The sequence below is a fragment of the Lissotriton helveticus genome, chromosome 7, assembly GCF_964261635.1.
Source record: "Lissotriton helveticus chromosome 7, aLisHel1.1, whole genome shotgun sequence".
NCBI lineage: Eukaryota > Metazoa > Chordata > Amphibia > Caudata > Salamandridae > Lissotriton > Lissotriton helveticus.
Genome location: NC_136068.1, coordinates 382,143,243 through 382,167,698, shown reverse-complemented (window position 1 = coordinate 382,167,698; position 24,456 = coordinate 382,143,243). Strand labels below are relative to the sequence as shown.

The 24,456-nt window shown below is 45.1% G+C and overlaps 1 protein-coding gene across 4 annotated transcripts in view; it reads right to left on the bottom strand.

Moving 5' to 3' along the window:
- The window catches only part of LOC144768495 (protein MTSS 1-like), a 563,908-nt gene that overhangs the window by 139,256 nt on the left and 400,196 nt on the right, over positions 1-24,456 (bottom strand). For all 4 annotated transcript variants that reach the window (XM_078652201.1, XM_078652202.1, XM_078652203.1 and 1 more), the window contains exons 7-9: positions 7,876-8,033; positions 3,401-3,508; positions 2,054-2,151 (exon numbers count right to left, since the gene is read on the bottom strand). In XM_078652201.1, the coding sequence (XP_078508327.1) occupies positions 2,054-2,151; positions 3,401-3,508; positions 7,876-8,033 (364 nt within the window). The remainder of the gene's footprint in view (positions 1-2,053; positions 2,152-3,400; positions 3,509-7,875; positions 8,034-24,456) is intronic.

Here is a 24,456-nt window from a genome sequence, read left to right as displayed (position 1 = left end):
ACATTCAGCCTTTAAACTTTATTCCGGTGGCTCAATGGTGCTTTCAAACCCCAGCAGTTGGTTCAAAGAGGCAGAATGGCAGGGACAGTCAGCCGCTCTCTTCAGTTCTGCACTATGTGCAAGCGGAGACCTCAGAGCCTTTTGCTTTATGTACACACTTTGTACAGCAAACAAACAAAAGGTGATTGGAGGAATTATTGTGAATATTCTAACCACTGGCAACAGCTTGGAGTAGAATTCCAGCCCATAGTTGTTTTGCCCATTATGCCAAGTCAGCCTTATGCAAATTAGTCTTGATCCTGATCTAATAGGAACAGTCCAGCCCAAACATCCAAAGCCAGGTACTCTCTGAAAAGGAAAACAAGCAATGTGAGACTGGTTTTGGCCTAGTTCGGCTTCTTCAGTGAGATGTGGAGTGTCTTGCGAGTTAGCAATAACTGAAACCTTTTAACTCCTGATGGACTCTACAGCGGTGTGACGCAAGTATTAGAGCAGGATGCGATGAAGACTGATTTAGAATGTTGGGTGCGGTTACAAGCAGAAGAATAAAGACGTGTAATACTAAGCTCTATGTGTGGTGTAGTCATTGGCAGGAATGCAGGCTGGGGAAGACGCTACAATTGGAGATGAGTTAGGGGATAAGTAGCCCAAAGATCAACAGTGCTTTCCCAGAGAGTTTGCTGTGTCCTAGCAAACTGCTTGTGCGTACCACGTGTGCTAGCATTGAAGTACGGAATCAACGCTTAATGCATGTGGAGTCAAAGGGCAGATTCTGCCACTGTGAAGCAGTTGAAGACAAGAAAAGCATTGCAGAGAATCTACACGTCGCTAGCCGTGTACCTGCTGGTCAGGCCAGACATAAAGGTAACGCACTGCCACACAAGATAAAGTCATACGCTATATGGAGCGTTATTGTCAAAGGCAGACACGCACAGCTACATAACAGAAGAGCTAAAGACTGCAGTAGTCAAATACGAATGAAATATATCAAGCGCTGGCTGACGAAAAAATTAACAAGGCAGCATACTGTTATTGCACTTCCAGGAGCCTTCATACGTGGAGCTCTACGACCTCAGCACCTGGCGAGGAGACCCAGGAAGATGCACAAGAGCTGTGCTTACTGGAGTTGTCCAATACCTGAAGTGGCACACCACCAAAGCTGCCAGGTTGTGGCTCAGAACAACTCCAGAGGTCTCTAGAAACTGAAGAGCTCCGATGGAGACCCATAAGGAGGTCACAGTACCAAGAACTAGCCCTTATCAGAAAGCAATGTAGTTAGCCCAGATAATACTGTGTGTAATAGCTGCTTTTAATTCCTTATAGTACCTATTGTCTGTCTTTCGTATGTTTGTATGTACTGTAAATTAAGTATTTCTGTACCCTTAAATTGATGCCAAATTATAGCTCTACTTCTATGTTTGTGGACTGTTGGTTTACAAATCCTAGTCACCCTACTTCAAGGCATCACCCTTTTTATCCCATCTACGCCAGCATTGCAGTGCTCCGACACAGCACCAGGCAACATTCAATGCTCAAACCACCAAGACTTGGCTCTCTGCTCTTTATGATACAGTCCTCAATCAACCACAATTCAACAGTACGGAAACAGCTGTGATCCCCCATCATCACCCCAAGCATGCACCCAGACCCCCTCAGCGAACAAACACAAACCCACACTCCACTACCATACATTTAGAAAACACTAACAAAGAGTCCAAAGTGTAACACCAACATCTGCGAGAAAAACAGGAAAAAAGAATATGGCTCAAGCTTGTCAGTCACTTGCATGGCGAGCGCACTGCTCACAGAAACAGCCTTTGTTGTGCTTCGAAGAACTAACCAGCGAGATCAAACAGCCACATCACGTATTCCCCCGATTGGGTCGGTTCTATGAATACACAAAAAGGCCGTCAGGAGCACATGCTGGCCGCGTGCACATTCCATGGGCGCAGCATGTGATCGGGACTATGCACACGAGGAGGGGACAGTGCGGGGCTTTATCAGCCGCTCTCTGTTCGTGCTCATCCGCTGGGCTCTGGTGCCTGCTAGTTACCTGCTGGTGCTTGCTTTGCGTGAGAGCGTCCCGCTCGGCGAGGATGGGGGGGTCTGATAAATGAAGTTGTAATCCGAGCTCTTCAGGTCATTGATCACCTGCAGGAGAGGGCGAAAGAAACGCATAAAGAGATAGGTGGGTTATGCAATAAGAATTCACAATAAGGCTTAGGCAGGAAAGCATGCGCGGGCAGTGGAAAAAGCAGCGATGAGCCACATCAAAGCCCCGTAGCACGAGCCCCGGGAATGCTGCAGCACTGGGCACAATCTGGCACCAGAGATTTCTGCTTTCACATTAATGACAATGTCAACCATCGTGCTAAACTGCTCTGGCTGTTTCTCCCATAAAGCACCCTTTGTGCCTGGGACAGAGGCCCAATAACACGCAGCTGACGGACATGTTCCTGAATTAACTAGAGATGCAGCCAATAATGCAGAAGGGCAATCCCCTCACCGGGCGCAACCAAGTTGTAGAATTAAAAAAAAATCATTCCAGTGCAGCTCAGCATTCACTTCTCCAAGGCATCACAATATACCTCTGCTGCTCAAACACAAAGGTAGACAGGTGGTGAAATTCACAAGAACGTCTGCTTTCATTAAGTGTTTTTCACACACAGCCTGAACGTTGAGACAAAGATGAACCTGGTGGTATTCCCTACACCCATTACTGCATGTCCTTCCAAACATATCTTAGCCAAGCATTTTGTAGTAATCTTCTATGTTTCTTATAGAGTGTGGAGCATTGAACACTGTGCATTCTACATTCCTGTGTACACTGGCCGTTCTACTTCTAGTCAGTTGCTGTTGACTGGCCAGAGGGACAGCCACGTTATTCTATTCTGCGATCTTATAATAAATAATCAGTTTATTTAATTAAGCCTACAGGTGTATTAACTTACTACACATGTCACAAATAAATATGCAGTTGGGTCGATTCTCCAGTATAGACTGTGGCAATGACACCCCACTCATTTCTGTGGCTCTGCGCATTGGCGCATTGCCTAAACTGATAGGAGTTGTTCGGGGGTATTTTGTCAGTTTCTGGGGTGGGTGATTACACAAACATGATTTGGTTGATGTGGGGTATTTGCACACCTTACACTTGTTGCAAGAGGCCCTTGTAATGCTTACTAGTGCAAGTGGAGGGGACTTCCAACCCGATCAGTGCTTCAGAACCTGAGTGACTGGGTACCCCGCACAGCACACAAGTGCGCTGAATTAATGAGCGCGAGTGCACATTAATCTTGCACGATATAGACATTCCTAAATTTTCGTTTACAATAAATTCACAATTTCTTACATTTTTAAGCTTAAAAAATAGCCCAGGCAAGCACAACTCTGAACTAACCTGTTCACTCATTGGAGGGAGCTTATTTGGTTCAGAGGTCAAATTTGTGAGGTCCTCGAGAAGAGTTTGTAAATGAGTTATTTCTCCCAACATTCCTATCTCTTCGTCCTGTAAGGAAACACAGGAGGAAAACAGTTAATTCATGCAGCTGGTTATTTTACTCAACAAAGAAAGTCTGGTAAGTTACAATTTTAGTTGCTACAGCTGATGGAAAACAGAACGTCCACATATAGTACACTTTCTACCGTCAGAACAGTTGTGTAACAGTGCTCCAGATGCAGAGGGAAACATCTGTTGATGAAATCGCACTCAATACGTTCCAGAGGCGAAGAGTGACATTTCTTCTGCGCTCCAAAGATTGTTAACAGTGTGTTTTCTGGATGGAACTTGAAGCTTTCATATTTTCTTGAATTCAATATCCATATAAGGAAATACACCAATTCATTTCAGAAGGAGGCTGGCTTCACATCAGTCTGGACTGCTTATACTCGAACAGCATTGAGACTCATCTACCTTTTAACACTTTCTCGAAGTCAGGACGCGAGGTAATAAGCTCCCTTTGCCCATGTGCAAATCGCAGAATGGAGTAACACGTGTTGGCAAAACCCATAATGTGGTATACAAGTAAATCAACAATCAAACTCAAAGGAATATTCAATATATAACTTTCAAAACTGTCCTCTTCAATAAAATTTCCCTCTGTTCTACTTACAAATGGAAATTACCTCTTTACTTATATGGATATTGAATTAAAGGGACAAGGGTCTATCCAATCGACTCTTCAACATGCATCACTGGGCACTGAGGTCAACCCCAGTGAGAAGCGCAACAGCAGGCTTGTATAGATCTTACGGATGGGCAATAAGTGAGGACTTTACCCTCCAGCCATTTGTTGTATTCTACTCAGTCCTTCGCAATACTCTATTTAGATCCCACAGACTAACAATACACAGCCCCTCTAATAACCCATGCCCGCCAGCCTTAAAGCCCTGACACTAAAGTGTGAGCCTGCATGCAAGAGAGAAGATGAATGACCCCACACAGGATACTGAGAGGCATATCTTCACAAGCTGGAAGTCACTCCTAGAGCTCTTTTACAAATCCCAGAAAAACAAAACATCTAGGTCTCGTTTTACATAAGTGCCACCACCAAACGTGTCCCAACTTTAAGAACCTACAACATCCTTCAATGGGTGCAAGTGCATTGTAAACCCTCTCAATGGTCTCAGAAAAGCACTTACAAAAAAATGTCCAAGTCCCAAAAGAGGGATGGAGGGCTTGCAGCTAGTCCCTGGAGATTAAAAAGAACCAATTCCACTTGCTAGTTCCCACTGTACGACAAAGCCCACCACATGGAGGGCATCGTTTGCATCACGACCATGGGTTGTGCAAATTTCGGTGCAAACAGAAGACAGTTTCCTGTTTGTGGGGGGTGTCTTTTTTAGTGTTACAGCATGGGATTAAGTGCTGACATGTGTGAAGATCGCAACCCAATATTGACAACTATAAATGAAAGGGAAAAGTACATTCATGGAGAAAACAACACATTTTGAAGAAATCTGATTCATTTAATAAAAATCGTATTAAAAAGCAGCCATAACCTGTCCTGCTTACATATGCATAAAAATAGTAATTAATGAAAAAAGACAGATAAAACAATTACAATGTACTACATTCATATAAATTGACAAAAAATATAAAAATTAGGTGGCAGTGATTATAGTTCGACGCGCGTTTCGGCGTTACAGAAAACGCCTTCTTCAGGAGCCACAATTTCCGTCCGATGGATATTTGTAGGCTGGTTATAACTGCGTTCCGGTGCTTCAATGGCCGGGTTCCAACTACCCTTTGCAGCTAATAATCCATTCAAAGAGATTCTTATTCGATAAAATAAATGGTACTGCGTCTGGGTTTGGCTAAGCGATGCAAACGATAGCTGCTTACGTCCTACAGTCACTTGGGTAGATACCGCCTGCTCCTGATGCGAGCTAGTTTCTCCGTTTTAATCGCTAACTTTGTCTGCTGCGGTATTCTAACGGTTCAATGACCGATTCCCAGGTTCCCTTCGTGGTTAAAAAAGCGGAATCCGCTTCGATCGGAATCGATTGATCCAGTCGGGTAATGCGGGGATGTTCGTCCGGGTGCTGCAAAAGATGGCTGCTCGCGACCCGCCGACGGTTTAGATATTATCCATTAAGTGCTGACATCCCAGTCTCCTAAGAGGAAAGGCTTGAGCTTAATACACCCCCTCCCCTATATTTAGGGACAAAGAATGCCCTACACAACACACTACCAGCGCCGACTCACAGAGATCCTTTTCTGGGGGATAAAACCATTAGTCACAAAAGAACATATACAAGCAGACTGGTGATCGCCCATATGCTCTGGTCCTATTCACCACTTCTGTACTCTCACCTGAATGGTGAGGATACATGGGGCTTAGATCCATGTCCCCTAGCTAAAGGGGTTCCTGAAGGAACAGCCTGCAGCACGGGGCATTAGCACTGCAAGTTTATGCTTGAAACCGTTAGTACGTGGACGGTATTTTTGCAGAAGGAATAGTACAGTGATAATAGCTCTGTGGATGCCTCAACATCTCGACTTCTTATTTGATCTAGGAAATTTGTTAAAAAATTCTTTGATTGAATGACGCCAAACTGGGCACGAAGATAGAGTTTGTCCACGGGAGTTGCTTTTTGGGCTTGGTGTTAATTAGTTCAGTGGTTCTTGAGACAATGAAAACACATAGTGGGTAGCAATATAGAAGCTTGGTTAGCTGACTGAACCATGAAGCTGGGCACCAGATCAGCTGTGACGAGCTGACCATCTTACGCCCCATATTTGAGATTTCGGAAGCTGCCCATGATTCACACACCTTAAATGACTGGTGGAAGTCCTTTCTTTTAATCACTGGCCGTAAAGATAGGAAGGTTCAACATTTTTATATAGCCGGCCCGAAATTAGCCTAAATTGATAGCTTTTCTTATCTTGGGGTAAAATTCGATAGTCAAGTAAATTGGTCCAACATGATTGCCACAAGGGGTTTATCGATGGAAAAAAGTATTGTTGCCCTGAAATCTTTTACAAAAAAACTGGGATCGAAACCACTTGATATGGTTAAAAAAGTTTATACTGCAAAAGCTGTCTCAGTAGTAACCTACGGTGCAGGCATTTGGGGAGTTTCTATTTCCTCAGCTCTCCAAACCATTGAGTTAGTTGGCCTCCCTGCAAGTTACTTTAACTTAATTTGTTACACAGAATTGGATGTTCCATATATTAATGACATAGTTAGCCTGGCTTAAATTATACTATGGCATTCTATTTGGCGAAGAGACTCTGTTAACCTTACACAGAAGCTAATAGAAGACTGCCTCTCTCTTGAATATGGTCTTAGGATCCAGTGGATTACATATATTAAAAATAGCCTCTCTTCCCTTAGTCTAGAGCACTTATTCACTTCACCTTCAAATTGCTCTACCATCTAAAAAAAAGAAATTAAGACCAGATTCTTTAAACAAAGTGCAACTGAGAGATTTAAAAAAAGCTGTCAACATTTTTTTGTAAAATCTTATCTAGATTGACCAGGAAGGCATAGCCCCATATTTACTCACTGTGCCAAACCCACGCCATAGATTTATCTTACTAAGGTTCCGTCTGAACTTTATACCCTGCATGTTGGCCCATACATCTGGAATATATTCCATAAACTATATTCCTTCCTGTCAATGAGGATTTATTCTATCCGGACTTGGGACTGTCGAGGGGTGGACCCCATTGAGCTTCGGCCTGATTCCGAGGAGAACCTGGGGCCTTGACACCTAAGAGAACCCGCACTGCAAGATGCCCTGGAGTACAAAAACAGAAGTTAAGTAAAATGCATAAATTGGACATTTGTAGGTCTTGTAAATACTATTATAATTCCAAACAAAATTAAAATCTGAATCAAGAGCTGCAACATTTTGATGAAAAGCAGGAGCATATGAATTAGCCAATATAGGCCATGGGGCCTTCTAGAGAATTCAGGCTTCACATTCTGTTATCCGCCCCCTCTTTCGTCTCTGAGCCACACACTATGGGCACAGGGTTGTAGATCTAGGTTATGAATTGTATATGAACCACTAGCACTCTATAGTGGTAAAAAAGGGACAGACATTTTGGAATCTAACAAAGAACTATCGAAAACTTACTGTGGCATTTACATTCAACTTGTATTCTCCAAGCAGTTTACATTTTTGAATATTTTACTAGTGTATGATTATTTCTGTAGTAAAATGTTGACATGCAGGAGGCTGACAACACACTGTAGTGCTTCGTCGGTCCTAACGCACAGCCGCTCACCCTGGGCTTTGTAACAAAAAGAGAGGTCATCTCAGAGGGAGTGATCTACTGAAAATATTGCAGACACAGGAGAGTTGTGAAAAGATATGCCACATCCCAGACCAGATTCACATGTCCTTGTCAAGCATGACACCTACCAACACAGGTCTTAAGAGCAAAACAAAGCTGCAGAACCGCCCTCGCTCCTCAATCAGTGCTCGATGGACAGCCTTTTTTTCAGTTTCCTCCAACACCACATATTTATCATTAACATCCTGGAGGACAGTGTCGAGCTGCATACGGGCATCATCCTTTCCTGTAGTTAAAAAAAGGGGAAAAAAAAGCATATCAAAACAAACATTATAAAATTAACAATAAAATGGATCTCGCAATAAAACACCTATTTGAAACCTACAGGCCATTTCTTAAGCTTATACATGAAGAATGTTTGACACCACACAATTAGCACACAGGAACAGTTTTTAAACTCTCTCAGCATTACAGTAATACATAAGGTATACCAACGACGTAAGATAATGTATTTACTTTAGGTTACTAAATATATATAAGGGTCATGAATGTATAGTTTACAGGCCAGTGTAGTTCTGCAGCTTGAAGAATTTTCTGGATTCACATGCTGTGCATTATTCCACCATCAAGTGGTTGGGTCCGGAATTCGCTTACATTTTTTTTTTTAAACATTAGTCCTTTTACGCTTTTTAGGTTTCGTAACCTGGCGAGGGGCGAAGCCACTCCCAGATCGAAATCTGTTGTTTCTAATAGTGAGGTTAGGACAGCCTCTGTTTCCAATTGGCTAGCTCCATAAATGGAGGCTAGCCATTGGGAGGCAGAGGCTGTCAATCGCGTTTTCTCTCGAAAACGCGATTCGGGGGCGTTTCTGGTGCTTTTTTTAAGCCCCGCCCCTTTGTCCCGGGCCGCGCTGCGATTGGCTGCCGGCCCGGGACACCCCCGTGACGTCATTCCCGGGCCGCGCTGTGATTGGCTGCCGGCCGGGAAACCCCCGTGACGTCAGCCAATCACAGCGCGGCCCGGGCCTGACTTGTTTTGAAAGCATGCAGAAATCAAATGCTCGTGTTTTTCGTAGCGGCCCTCGGCGTCATTAGACTAATTAATAATGTACAAAACCCGGTTCAAACAAGAAGTCGTCTTTGTGTACTAATAAACATTTTCAAATTGTTTTTAGAGGCAAGCATGACACGCTTGGGAGTGATAAAAAAAGGTACATATAAACACTTGTCAAGATCAGAGTGGGAGCAATTGCTTCAATAGAACGCACTCCCATGACAAATTAAACCTTGTTTTAAGGTTGGTTGCGCTTCTTTCCATATCCAGGCGCACACGGGCATATGTCGCTTACTAACCAGTTTTTGATAGGACAGTCGCTGAAGCTGCTCGTCATTGGATGACAAACTTGGCAGGCTCACGGGATTGGTTAGTACTTCCGACCCGAAGTTTCGATTTACGGAAGTGTTTCCTAGGAATGCTGCTCTTCCCAAGAGTGGCAACATTTTTGCACACTTAGAAGAAATATAACCCTGACTCGTCTGTTATAGTTTCAGGTCGCAGGTATGGCTCTTGCCTTCCCCAGGGCGCCCCTAATACCGGCGCTGAATGGCCCCCTGCAGCGCTCCGTGCACATACTGCTAGGCAGTGCCACGGTCTACCGGCCGTCGCCCACCTACCCTCGCCCGCTCTGGGCTGTGCCCTGCAGGCTGCATGCCAGCTCCCCCAAGAACCTGCCCCTGAAACAGTGGACACTGGTGGTCAGTCCCGTCGGCCGCCTGCTGGTGGAGCTGCCTTGCCACGTGCGGGTGCGGGCTCTGGACCCTGTCACCTACCCAGACGGGGACAGGGTATTCGTCACGGTCAGCGGGGCGCCCCGGCCTCTGCCGCAGGGGCTGGACATCAAGGACCTCGAGGTTAAGTACAACGAGTCGGCCAAACGGATGAGCATCCTCTCTGAGCACATCGACAGCCAGAGCCAGGTGGAGGTGTGCACGCCTGCCAGGTTTGGTACGTGAGAAGCAGCAGAGCAGAGCTCGAACTTTAAGAGCATGTTTAGACCTTCACGCCTTTTAAGAGAGCTATATTTCCAATGTGCTACTGTACACGTTTACATTAATATATCTATGTCTGTGACATTTGGATCCCTCATAGGACACCACTAGTGACACTTAATAAAACGCTAAGAAAACTGGGGTATCTACCTCAGTTAATCTTTGAATAAAGTAGTGTTCTGTCCATAATGACAATAACAAGGCTGCAATAAGAGAATGCAGCAAAAACATATGGCTAGGTAAACTAAGCACATCTGATACGGGACAAGCGAATACCTCTGGGATTATCCCATGTCAGATCCCACTCTTTAGTATTTGTGGCTTGATATTTTTATGTGTATAATGTAGTGATATGAACTTGCTCCTTCGTATGAGCAGCACTTCCAGTTTTGAGTTTTCCATGCGTTTTAACTTTTAATTCTTAGGATATTTGCATTTCCTTTTAGAAAATACTGCAAGTTTTAAAAAAAAAACCACACACACGAGACTCCATGATATACTTAAACCCAATCTGGAATTAGTCATGTTTTTAGTTTTATTATGGGCTTGTTTCTGTTTACGTTTGTATGTCTTTATTTCTCGTAACACTGCAAACATGACAGGTGTGCTACTACTGAAGTATAGTTACTCTTTCAAAAACAAATTCATCTACCAACATATTCTGGAGCTTTATTAACATTTTTAATACTCTTATTAAGGAAACTGTGCTCTGGTGCAAGGGCACTTAACCTAGCCTAGAAGCCGAATATGCAAATATGTATCTTTGTTATTTGCTACCGATGATTGGTGAGTGTTTATTTGACACCATTATCTGTAGCTTGATCTTTGAGGCTTTTCCTTTACATATACCCTCATTAAAGTGAAATGATGAGGCTTTGGCTATACACGAGAAACTTGAGAATAAAAATAAGCATTGGTAAAGCCGATATGTATCACCTTTGAGACTTACTGGCTACCATTTTTTTGTCATGTTGCACAGTATCCCTGATGCTATGCAGCATGTTTAAACAATTTTTTAAAAGCCACATCATTTTGTAGGCGTGGTTAGTGAAAAGAAAAAATGCGGAAAATCCTATTTTTATTTATTATTTTCGGAAACAACACGAGGTAAAAAGTGTTGGAAGCAACACAGAGAGCTGGTGGGGAGTGGAAGAAACATGGGTGTGCAGAAGCAACATCATGGGGGTGGGCGGTGGTGAAAGCAACACAGGATGTGTGTGGAGGGAAGCAACACTGAGGGTGTGAAGGAAGCAACATGTGAGAGTGGGTAGTGGGAAGCAAAAGATAAACATTTGGCGCTGGTGGAGGAGGCGCACATGGGTGGTGAAAGAGCAACAGAAGCCAGCATGACAGAGGAGGAGAAGTAGACAAGAATGCACTGGGTAATACATGTACTCTAGAAGAGTGCTTAAAAAGAACAAGCACTGGCGTTGCCAATAGGTCTCGCAGTAGGAAAGTTGGAGCTATTGGTTTTGTAAATGACATTTTATATTTATATATCGTTATTGGCATTGTCAATAACAATATATAAATATAAAATGTCATTTACAAAACCAATAGCTCCAACTTTCCAAATGCGAAACCTATTGGCAACGCCAGTGCTTGTTTTTCTGTTGGTGTTCCCTTGCGACGTCGGCATGCTTCATCCGGAAGCTGCCACCTTTGGCCACCATGTTCAGATTTTTTATTTTTTGTGTGCGGTTTCCTCCTATCATCTTCTTGCTGGAGGTGAGTGGGTTCACTTGTAAATCCAGAAAGTTCTTCAAGGTACAAAACTACACCGACAGGTAAACTACATATTTTGCAGCGTAAATCATTTCTGGATTCAGATGCTGTTCATCGATTTTGTAGCAGTTGAAGATTAGCACTAACTTTAAAACCGATGTTGTAAGAACTTTTGTCCTACTTGTGCTTCCTTGTTCATCTATGTATCTACACAAAGTTTTGTGAACGTGCGTACTGATGACCAAGTTGCTGCCATACAGATGTCTTGTAATGGAGTATTTACTGGAAAAAAGCAATGGCTGATCACTTCTTTCTTGCTGAATGTGCTCCTGGAGTCTTTTGTAATGAGTCTCCAGCATTCTTGTGATACAACTGAATTGTGTGAGCTATCCATCTTGCAATTGTGTTCTTTGTAGCTGGTATTCCTAGAAAACTATTTGCAAAGGGCACAAAAAGTTGTTTTGTTTTTCTGTCTGCTTTTGTCCTACATATGTAATACATGACTGCATGTCTTGGTCCAGAATGTGTAATGATGTCTCTGTTTTTGGCTTCTGAAAGAAACTTGGTATTTGAATACTCTAGAGCTGAAACATGTTGGCATCAAGACGAGGGTACAATTGAATAGAACCCTCCACTTTCACGTTTCTACCCATACCCCAGGTACCCTCCTGATAAAGTAAAACCTTTGGGTACATCGAAGATATTTTTAATATATAACTTTTCTGGGTCCCTGCTTATCCAGTTTACTTTAGCTAAGAACTCCCATTTCCATCCACGGTTGAGACCGCCCTGGTAGTATCATCTTACCAGGGAGTGGATAGGCACCGATAATGAAGCATGTCACGATAAGTGAGTGAGGCATCTACCCCAATGTCTTTGGATAGCGTTTCCTGTCTACCACAAATCTGAGAAATCTCTTGTGCCTTGAATTCATAGGAATGGGTAAATAAGCATCCCTCTTTACATGCAAACTGTTTCACAGATAATACTCCTGCTCATGAGGCATGTTATTGGTGAATAATATTGGTCATGCTTAGTAAAAATAATAAATACAAATAAAATATGAAAAATACATTATCTCTAAAGATGGCCAGACACATGACAAGTCTAAGCCCAAGAGAAAACTTTGGATTCGATGTACAAATCACCGAGCACTGAAGCAGGGGGCCTGGCTCAGAGTGCATAGATAGTTTACCTTCAGAATGTGGAATGTACTTTCAGCAGGACATGAATAATTCAAAGATGAACTGCTTACTCAGTATTAGTATAAATATACTTAAACCTAAGCGACGCCTTCTCTGAGGCTTCGCATATCTGAGGAGCCTACTTCTATTTGAACTGGTGAGGACATGTAGACATGACTGCATAAGGCACAAACAAAACACTGGGTGTGCCGCTCCCACCTTTGTGGTTTTGAATATATTTGGTCTTAGTAATAACAGCGCACATGCTCTGAGAAGCGAGTAAATACTGAAAAAAGTCCTTTCTAAAGGTTGTGTCATAAATATTAGGTTCTTTCCATAGCTTGTTTCAATGGTCTGGGTAAAATGCAGCGGACAATACAAGGAACATATGCACCCTGGCACCTCTGATATAAAACAACAGAAGGCTCTGGACAGACTAAGGGCACTTTCAGAAAACAAACTAATATAAAATGATTTGCCTGCTGGGGTTACCTCGTCCTGTGCCGGGGTTAGATATACATACTGTATGGTAGGGGCACTTCCCGCAGGCTGTGAAGATAACAGGCATCAGCCCGGGGATGTTTTGTTATCCCACAATTGCGGCAAGGACTGCAGTGGTCTTGTTTTAAAAAAAAACTACACTGTTTTGCTCATACAGACCAGAAATAGTGACGTATTTACTCACTCCTTAGGTCTGGATTGTGTGTGTGACCTGAAAGTCGCCGGTCTGTATCCCAGCAAACTTGACTTCACCTTTCATTCTTCCAAGATAGATAAAGTGAATACACATTTTGTTTGGGGGAATTGCATATAAAAATGTTTTAGGTATAGTGCTATAGCGAAAACACAATATAAATATCACTACACACGAAAGTAGGTTATTGTGATGCGCATGCTCACCCTCAAGGAACAATTTTTCAGATCCTCGCAGAAGACGATGGCCTGAGCAGCCTGGAATATCAAGTTCTTAAAGGCCTGGGTGTGTCCCTGCGTAGTGAAGCAAGATTATCAAGGAGAGAATCACATTGCACTACTCGGTTACCCATTGGATCTGCAATGTCTTCTATCTGACTGGACAGGTCTTGTCAATGGGCTTTGAGGTACCATGTTATACCCTACTTGATGGCATCAGTCAGTCTTGAGGGCATTCACCCACCCATTCATCATAACCGAATGGTATTGTACACTGGCAGTCTCAGTAGCTCAGAGGTGAAGTCCTTGTAGTCCAGATAGGTAGTCCTGTGAAGTTATGAGCCAATGATGTCCTGGGAGTGTTTATCCAGTGTTATGGCAGAGTGGGTCCAACACTGCAATAGAGGCCCACATCTTCCTCTCCTAGCAGAGTTGAGGCCTTTCTGTAGGAGGCATCACCGACAAAACCCTGAACGCAAGGTTGCTTTGAATTGAATAGAACAGTTAACATGACCATGTAATAAGAACAGTTCTCAGCAGAATGGTTGGGTCCCTGCCTACAGAATCTGCGCCAGTAGGACCTTTAATGGTGGTGGGTGACAACAAAGACACCCAAGTCACGGATATTCTTACAGCCCTTCTAACTAATGGTCATACATCTATAAGCTACATGTATGTTGTACCAGGTAATGAGTATGGAGACTGTTAAATCAGTGTGTTTTTAACAGGCTCCTCCATCTCACTTCAGCTAGGTTGGAAAGCTTGGTGAACACTATGTACTTTTTCGAACAGATCCCTTCCTCAGTCACCAAAAAAACATTTTTGGCGTCCAGAAACAACAAGCACCAGAGAAGTCAGAGCACTGCCGCTCAGAAATCTTTAGACTGCATGGAAGGTGTTGGTGGAACAATGTTTACAGGGGTTCCACTGTGCTCCACGTGGTCATGGCCTTTAACAAGGATCTTATACAATATGTATTTAATTGAAGATAAACCTTCTTAAGTGACTTTTCAAAAGCTGTGAGAAAATCCTTGGTTTTGCATGATCACCCCCTTTAATCCTGACAAGCATTACTATTATCAAACTCTACATACCAGGGTACTCCTATCAAGTGTCAAAGGTATATTCTCGGACTCCTAAAACATGGTCAAATTGGCTAATCACCAACAGGAACATTTAACTTTCCACTAAAGCTATTGTATATGGGTCAGGAAAATACACCAATGGCATGGGAAGTTAAATGTCACCTTTGGACTGCAGCACATTCCGGGCCTTCCACTAGGATGAGAAAAGAACCATAGCTTCATGCTGGTCTGTGTTGACTAACCAATTCAGGTTTTAAAATTGCAGGAAAAATTAGCAAAGTAACCTTTGACATGAAAGAGCCCTACTTTAAAATATTTAAAAACGGGGGCATGGCCTGAGGGGTCACGATGGTGGTTACTCTTTGCTAGAGCTCCCGGCTGGCTGGGCCCGCCACTGCTCTAACAAGGTGGTGCTGACAGGGTGATGACACCACAAACGACTCCCGCCAGCCTCCAGGACACCTGTGGCAAGCAGTGAGGGCCACGCTGCAGCCTAAAAGCCCCCTTTCGTCACCTGTGGCTGGCGCTGGGTGAAGCTGCGCAGCTCCACATAGGCACTAGAAACCACATGCACTAAGAACGAGGAAATACCAGGCCCTCGGCCCCAAGACTGCGCTAAAAAATGTGGCAGTCGCACAGCCCCCACTGGGGTTCCGGGAGCCGCGTGCCAAAAACAATACACCTTGGAAAGCACTGGGCCCTCGGCCCTATAAACAGTACTTCTCCGCATCTTCGTGGTGCCGAATGATTCGTAGGCATACTGCTGGTGTGGGAGTGGCAGGTGAGACTCTTCCAGGCGCGAAAAGATGACAGCGCAGGCCACCAGCTTCTTGCTGTTGTGCCTGGGGCTCCCGCTGTGGAGCGGCAGGGCAATTGGCACCCACTCCCTAATGATTTAGCCATGCCCCCCCAACTGGAGAACATGGAGGGGGGGAATACAGCAGGCGGGGTTTTTAGTGTTTCAGATAAGGAAGGGCGCTCTACCTAGTGTGGACGTCTAGTGTGTATAAATAGCTATGTATATGGCGTGGTGCGGAAGGGCGAGCGGATAAGACCCCTTAACCGTTCACAAGTCGGTCTGTCACCAAACCTACGAAACAATGTAAAACAGCAATGCCCTCACACACAACAAACAAGGTATGTCAACAGTGGTTATAAAATAAACAACATTCTATGTATAGAGCCAATCGTTGAGACAGTTGCAATTTCGTCTTGGAAGATGGATATAAGTTTATTAGTTCCACAACCAGCCAATTGAAGAAGGGTTAGTCCGTAGTTGGAAAACGGCGACCGGGAACTAAAGGAGGAGGGATGCCACGGTTTTGATACTTCCTGATTCAAGGTGCACCCACGCGAAGCGGAACCTGCCAGTGCATCCCCTCCCGGTTTTGGGCTTAATCTGCAAACGTATTAAGCACGGCCGATACAGCACTCTGATTCCCTGTGCTGATGATTGCTAAATACGTGAGAATACCACCACGTGAAGATCCAAATAACCCTTCTTCAATCACTACTCCGATTGACGGAAGTTGCCACCACACCTGGAACCTCCTTAGAAGTTTCAAGCATTTGCTCTTCTCCTTTCCCTCAACACACGTGCCCAGCTGAGACAGACAGGAGTATTATTCTCTACGATTGGCTCTATACATAGAATGTTGTTTATTTTATAACCACTGTTGACATACCTTGTTTGTTGTGTGCGAGGGCATTGCTCTTTAACATGGAGGGGGGAACCTTGAAGAGTGTAGACCCATGGTGTGCGTGGGGGTAAGGGTCATATGGGGCTGCAGAGGGGTGCTGTTTGCCAGAAACAGGGGCAAATCAACTGTTGTTGTTTCTACCAGCTGCATCTCACGATACTACACTCTGCCTGGCTGATCGTCTGGACTGGGGCGACCAGCCAACAGTGGGGTTGGACCGGGAGTGCTGGTGAAGACTGCAGGACCACAGTGGCCACTCTCTACTTTCACCATTTACTGGCCTCGTATCTGGGGCAGGTCTAGACTTAATAGTAGTGCTAACTGGAGTGGGGTGTGAGGGCCCAGCTACAGCTGCTCGTGCTGACCACCTAAGCTTGGTGGAACAAGCTGATGCACCCCACTTCTATAGATGGATGCCTATGAACCATACTAGTAGTGTTACCAGCATTGCCTTGGCTTCTTAACTCATAATTCACGTCAGACTGCACCAGCTCTACACCATGGGCTGCAACAAACCTACTGCGACAACGCCAAATCAACAAATGCATGCCCCTCGTCTAGAGCCCAGAGATCTGTGGTCTCTGTAACCCCGCCCCCAAATTGCAATGGTGTGGCAGACAGTCACCAAGGTAGACGCCTGAATGGCCGCGCTGGAAGATACCCTTCGATAACTTCAGTGTACGGTTTCTATATTGTTAACATCTAAGCTCCTGAAAGAGAGAGTAGAGAATGCTGAAAACAGGATCAGACGCTGTAACCTTCACTTTGTGGGTTTAATGCAAGTTATCGAAATCCTAACCCCATAAATCTTTCTGGAAGACTGAATCGCCACCTGAATGCCCATGTATCAACTATCTAACTGCTTTGTGGTGAAGACAGCTCATAGGTCCTTCGAGCAAAAACCTCCCCTGCAGCCCCCCCCAAATCACAAATTACAGACACAGGGACAAAAGTCCTCTAGACTTACACCTGTTTGCTTTAGTATGTTTGGAGGGGTGGGGCAACAGATGATTCTGGACGGCGGGGTGGGGGACACACACATGTTAAACAATTTTTAAGTTGTTGCTATTTCACACACCAGGATGTTCGCCATTCATACATGAACAGTTGGGTGCGACGCCCTCGCAAGACCTAGGCCATATAGCCTTGTTAAAAATGATTGCGATACCGCCATGCTGCACACCTTATACAATTACCCATTGCTGATATTGCATGTCTGGTTCTCCACCCTAATGGCCAAATAACCTGCCTTCTGAATGGCTGAATCATCCCTCCGGAATCGCATTCGGTAAACATGCCTAATCACCCTATGATGGAGATATGGGCAAGGCAGATGTCTGTCTCCATTACTGGATGGCCCACGAGTTAGTGGTCAACAAATGGCTAAACGGCAGACGGGAAGACCCAGCGTGATGTCTAGAGGTGGCAACCATGGGTCTAGACGTCATAGGTATGCTTTATGGAAGCCCCATTCCCTCACACCTTCCTGAGCCAACTCGAGGGGTTCTCATAAATTGGTTATCGGGGCAAAGACAAACTTGCTGGGATAAACTGATCATGCTGGAGACCCCACTATTGAAGGGACAATGACTGCATCCCTTGTAGTCCTTGGATGGGTTTGGAGATTGGGATAATTTTGGGATCTACCCGTGGGAGACATGTGGCAGGGGTCACTTATAAAACCATTCCTATCCCTTCAAGCTAAATACACACTCCATAAATCCCAATTCTTTATATATCTACAACTGCGCCATGCCCTTGAGCAACATTGTGACTCTCTTGATGCAGTTTCGAAATACAACCCCTTAGAATCTTGAATCCTCATGAGTCCTATAGAAGTTAAGGTGAACTCACTGATTTACAAAAGCCCCATACTTAACTCATCAGACCTGTTTATATCGATGTGATCCTGCTGGGAGGGGTGGTTGTGCCCCCTAGCCCGCTGGCCCCACGACGTTGGGTCCCACGTCTTCAGCCGCGCAGAGGCTGGGTAGCTAGCACAGGCCTGTGGCTCTGGTGGAACGTGGTGGGGCACCCCTTCCGTAGCCACGAAAAGGGTGAAAGGCAGACTGCATGGGGCGAGAGGTGGCAGTGGGGCCCATGGCTCTGGCTGTAGCCTTAGAGTCCTTGAAACGCTTGAATGCGTTGTCTGTCTTGTCGCCAAACAGGCAACAGTCATCAAAGGGCATGCCCAAAAGGGTTGATTGAACATCCCCAGAGAAGCCAGTGGACCTCAGTCAGGCGTAGCGCCTCAGAGCTACTGACATATAAATCGTTCTACCCAGCGAGTTGGCTATATCCAGTTCACACCTGATGGCGAACTTTGCTGCATCTCGACCTTCTGCAACTGCACGGGTGAGCATGGCCCGGACCTCCTCTAGGCACTGTGGCAGCACTTGAGCAACTGTGTCCCGCACAGAGTGTGGTTAACTGCCCAAGAGACATGTGGTTTTCATCGACCACAGTCCTAAGCTGGCAGAAGAAAACGTCTTCTTCCCAAGATGGTCCAGCTTCTTGGATTCCCTGTCTGGGGGAGCAGTAGGGAACGGGCCTCTAAATGTTGAGGCTTGGACCACCAAGCTCTTGAGGGCATGGGGTTGGGAGAGGAAAAGTGGGTTGCCCGGGGCCGAGCAGTGGCGCCTGGCAATCATCCTATTCACAGGAGCCCCTGTGCTGGGCTTGGACCAAGTGCCCAGAAGCATGTCAGTGAGGGCCTCATTGAAAGGCAGTAGGGGCTCCGAAGAGGCCGCTGCTGGCTGAAGCACCTCAGTCAGGAGGTTAGTCGTGACTGCCACCGTAGGAAGCTCAAGGCCCAAGGCCTCAGCCACCCTACGCAACACCACAGCGTAGGAGCCCCCCCCCTCCGTAGCCACGGTAGGGGGAGAAAGCATACCAAGGTCTGGTGAGGTATCCAGACCACTGGCTTCACCCAACTCCTCTCGCCAGTCCTGCTCCTCAAGCTTGTCAGCTAGAGGGTCACCAGACCCCTCCCAGTCATCCTCACCCTCCTCTGGCTGCCAGTGATGGCGGTAGGGAACGCCAGGAAAGAACAGTGGTACAAAATTACCGGTTGGTGCCTATACCGGCGCCGGTTGATGCCGGTCTGGCTCAGTGTCCAAGTCGGGGGGCAAGGATAGAGTCGACGCCGGTTGGGGGTGCAACCGGCATCGGAGGTGTCGCCAATGGAATCGGCACCGGGAAGGTACCATGAGGTCAACCGGCTCCGATCCGGATCCAGGCCTGGATCCTCGGGGTCCTCCGGCGCCCAAGTCGCCAGCCCTTAAGGCCCAGGGCCCGAGACGAGTCTGCGGGGCCCGATGGTGCGCCAGCGGAGTCGGGCTGCCCAAAGATGCTATGCAGCGCTTCGTAGAGAGCTCAAAGCTGGGAAGGGGACGCTCCGGCTCCTGGAAAGGGAGGGAAATGAGTAGTGGTCCCAGAAGCAGGCTCCGAAGGCAGACCCGGAGAGCGACAACGCTCTGGTTCCCACATCGCGTAGGCCGAAAGACGGGGAGAAGGTGAAAAGCGACGATGCTTCTTCGCCTTCTTCTTGTGCTTCGACTTACCCGTGGAGTCCGAAGCCTTCGATGATGAGTGGTGATGGCTCCACGACCAGTCCCGAGACCTTCCTCTCGACTGGGACCTCGAGTGGCGCAGAGCCAACTGCCGGGCCTCCAGAAGCTTCCACAAAGACTTCTGGTTCATGGCCCGACAGTCAGAGCACGACTTCGGGTCGTGGTTGCGCTATAGGCACCAGAGGCACCCAAGGTGCGGATCAGTGACAGACATCAGCTTGTGACAGGAGTCACAAGGCTTGAAGCCGGCCCGTCGATGGGACATACCTGCGTGCACGAGGAGTCGAAGGACAAAAAAAAACAACAAAAGTCGAAAAAGTTTTGGTCAAAAAGTGACTAAAGGGCAAGCTCTCTCCGGATCTGCGCTGGCTGGCGCGGAAAAATAAAGAACGGACGTCAGCGCGCAGGGACGGCGTCTAAGTAGACACCGCAACATCATCCCGGCGACCACAATGCCAAACGTGGAGTCGACCAATGCCACTTACCGATGCCCAGGGGTAGTGCTAAGAAAAAAATAATCTGGATCCAGTCTGATGCCTGGGGGTAATTCTAAGGTAAGGAATCTATAACTACGGTCTCTTTCAGATATTGTATTTGTACCGTTTCTAAGCAATATAAAAAGCAACTGTTACAACTATCAATTTAACGGTGCTCAGTGATTCCCAGTTAGTTTAACTGTATGAAGATTTCCCAAGTGGATATCACGAAAACCTGGCAAAGCTCCAGATCGCCAGGGCCAAAGCTGGTCACCAGTCACCACTACTTTACAACCATCTAGGCACAGTGGAAAGTCGCTACAACATACAGCTACTAAACTAGACATGACAAATAAAAACATGATGTAAAGCTTAAAAGGGTCCCAAGTTTACGGGCCTGCAACCCCAAGACAAATGTGAAAAAAGTACCGATTTGTGCAGTTATATTTTCTAATTGTATCATATGAAATTGCTTTAATACAGGCGCTCATTTCTGAGAATAAATGTACTTCAAACAACGGGGGGGGGGGCTACAACTACACAAATTCAGTGCCATGAAACACACTTTTACACTTTCAAAATCTTTTATTCGATTAATCATTTTGATAATCATAAAAAGTACATCATAGAAAATTAAATACATTTGCATAAAAACACATTATTATATTACAAGATTAAAAGAGTATGTGCAGAAGAGTATGTGCAAAATTGGATCGAAAAAACAGGGATTCAGTTAGACATTATCACCATAGTTTTACCAACCATTAAACATGATTTCAAAAACAGCGCTACATTCTTTGCCACATATTGAGAGTCAAGCTGTTGAAGTGCTAGCATAGCCGGACGGCATGTCCTCAACCCCATTTGTCGCAACAGTGGAATGATCCAACGTTTGCGTGCTTGATCGTAGTAACGACAAAATAAAACAACGTGAATAGTCGTTTGAGGGGAGACATGATCGCACGGGCAATTGATTAGATCATAAGACCAATTTGATACTGTTGGAAAGGTAACAAGAGGAAAAAACAAATTAAAACGAAACCTTGTTAGTAGGTATTTTTCATGATTCGATATAAAAAAGTAAGGTAGGGCTGGATACCTGAGGACACCTGGACCATCAATACTTGGACGTTTGCTGGCTTATGTATTTCACAGGAGAGACGCAATTCTCGCAAATGGTTAAGACATTGATTTTTTAGTTCTTTTCTAGTTATTTCAACAAGAGAAGGTGGATCAGTAAAGTAATGGATGAGGTTCAGATCCTTCAAGAAATTGACAACGTACATTAACCATGGGATTTGCTTCCAAGATGGCATTTTTAGACAATCAGAGATCAGTGCACGGGTTAAGTGACATTGTGGCTTAGTCCAAATACGGTGCCATAGGAGAATTGGTTGACATTTGATGTTATCCGAAAGATAGTCAATACCAAGCTCCACATGGCAACCGCATATTGGCGCGCTCTGTGGGAGTGCCAGTAAATATTTTGTGAAGCCATTTTGTATTTTTTGCAGGTCTTCAGTATTTATATAACCCCAGACACCCGCTCCATAAGTTGCGATGCTGTGGCACTTTGCTTGATAGATTTTAAGCAGTTCAGATGGATCAGGTTTGCCCAGTTTTCTGGAGAAGGAAACGAGAGCCGAGGTCGCTCTCTGAAAAAGTAATTTCCTGCTCGCCATCGCCCTTTTCCAGGTTAACTGGTCGTCTATTAAAATACTCAGATAGGGATATTCCCTGGTTCGTTCCAGTTTGGTTTGTTCGATGACAAGATGTTTAGAACTTTTTACCTTGGGGCCCGTGTACATGACGAAGGTCTTACTTTTATTCACTTTTAGGCCCAGTGAAAGCATGTACTTACAATATTTATCCAGTTGTCTTTGGAGCTGTACTAGGGTTCTGGCAAGTATAACAGAGTCATCAGCATATAGTAGTGCTGGGATAGGGCGGTGGTTGATGGTAGGAAGGTCCTGGCTCCCTTCTAACATGGCTGTTTCCAGCCCGTTAGTGTAAAGATTAAACAAGAAGGGGGCCAGGACACAACCCTGTCTGACTCCTCGTGTGATAGGGAATGAGGATGACAATTCTCCTCCCATCCCGTACCTCACGCAAGCTGAAGCATCAGAATAAAGCTCGCGCAGGAACTTGATGAGCGGAGGATCAACACCCATCCCTTCCAAAATGGACCACAACCTGGCATGAATCACACAGTCAAACGCCGCGCTAAGATCGACGTAGACCAGATATAAATTGCTCCGTTTTACTTTCACGTACTTTCCAATTAAAAGGGTTAAATTTAAAGCCTGTTCGACAGTACCCAATCCCTCCCGGAAACCATACTGGAGATCAGTGATGATGTTCTTCTCCGTTGCCCAATCCTGGAGACGTTCCAGGATTAGGCGACCCGCAACCTTCCCCAGTGAATCCAGGAGGGAAATGGGCCTGTAGCAGGCTGGGTTATTTCTATCGCCCTTTTTAAAAATTGGGAGGAGTATGGAGGAAGACCAGGAATCCAAAAGGCCAGTTTTTAAAACTGCCGCCATCGCCTGGGTGACTATTGGGGACCATAAGTCAATGTTAGCGAGAAATATATCAAGAGGGACTCCGTCAGGGCCAGGAGCCTTTCCGGTTTTTGAGGAGGATAGAGCATGCGTGATCTCACTGAGAGTAAAATGGAGATCTATTGGATATATCTCTGTTTTAGGGGTGTCAACTATCGATTCAACCTGAGCAGGGCAGTCCGAGGGGGGATCACTAAAGATCTTTGAAAAGTGAATCACCCACTCGTCTGCAGTAACAGCCACATCCAAATGCTGATGTGAGTTCTCTTCGGCAAGAAAAGGGGATTTAACTACCTGCCAAAATTGAGAGCTATCCTTAGTGCGGGTGCTCTCGTGTAATTGGGCCCACAATTTTTTCTTGTGATCTTTTTACAGTTAATTTGGGCCTGTTTGTACTCTGATCTAAGTTTAGCTACTTCGTTTTTGTCTCTGGGTTGATTAAGTAGAGCCTTTTTTAGAGCGTTTAGCGCTTTTCGACATGTACTAATAAACCATCTGGGTACTGGCTGGTTACCTAGTTTGCGATTACAAAATAATTCGGCCTGAATTACTTTTAGGATCTCCCTAAGGCTGGATATAATCAGTTCAGGGGGAGAATCCTCCGCCAGACAGTTATTGATCCATGAGGAGGCCTTTAATACAACTTTGTTGGTAATTGTTGTAGGGTTAATCTTTGACCATTTGACAGAAAAACCATTAGTTCTGTCCATGGACAAGGATTTCTGAGTCAGTTGGCTCGTCCTAATAGGATAGGAGTCGGTAAGGGTCAGCTTAAAGGTAATGCTGTTGGGGAAATGATCGCCTGAGATTTCTGAGCCTGTGGTAAACTGGAGAAGTATACCCTTTAAGAAGTAGGAACATAGTATAAAATCAATAGTGCTAGAGCAATCTCTACCGTGGAAAGTGGGTTTAAATTCCACGGGAGGGTCTGCGAGTTCATTAGCATACATCAGTTCTAATGACATAATACTATCGTTCAACGAATCACCTATAGGGGAATGAGTAAAATGGGTCATTGGGCAGTCCCCTTCATCTAAAAGCCCACAATTACCATTTTTATAGGTTGAACACAATGGGACATTGAAGTCTCCTCCCCATACTATATTACAGGCAGATGATATTTTCTTGAGGCGTTGTTCTTTTTTAAACAAACAGAGTGCAGAAACAATTTTTACACATTCTACTGGTGATAAATTATTATAAAAATTAATAAAACAATATGACGTACCATTGTTAAAAGTAACCAATAATATTTGGTAGTACAAAGTAATATGGAGAATGGAGATATTTCTTACTGCCAGGTTATTTGAAACATATATTGCTAAGCCGCCCTTGGGTCTACCGTGGGTGGATGGGCTCGCTGGGCAATGAAATGTTTTATAGCCTTGTATGTGTAGCGGGTTAACTGTCCAAGTCTCTTGCAAACAGATTATCTGATGAGTAGAT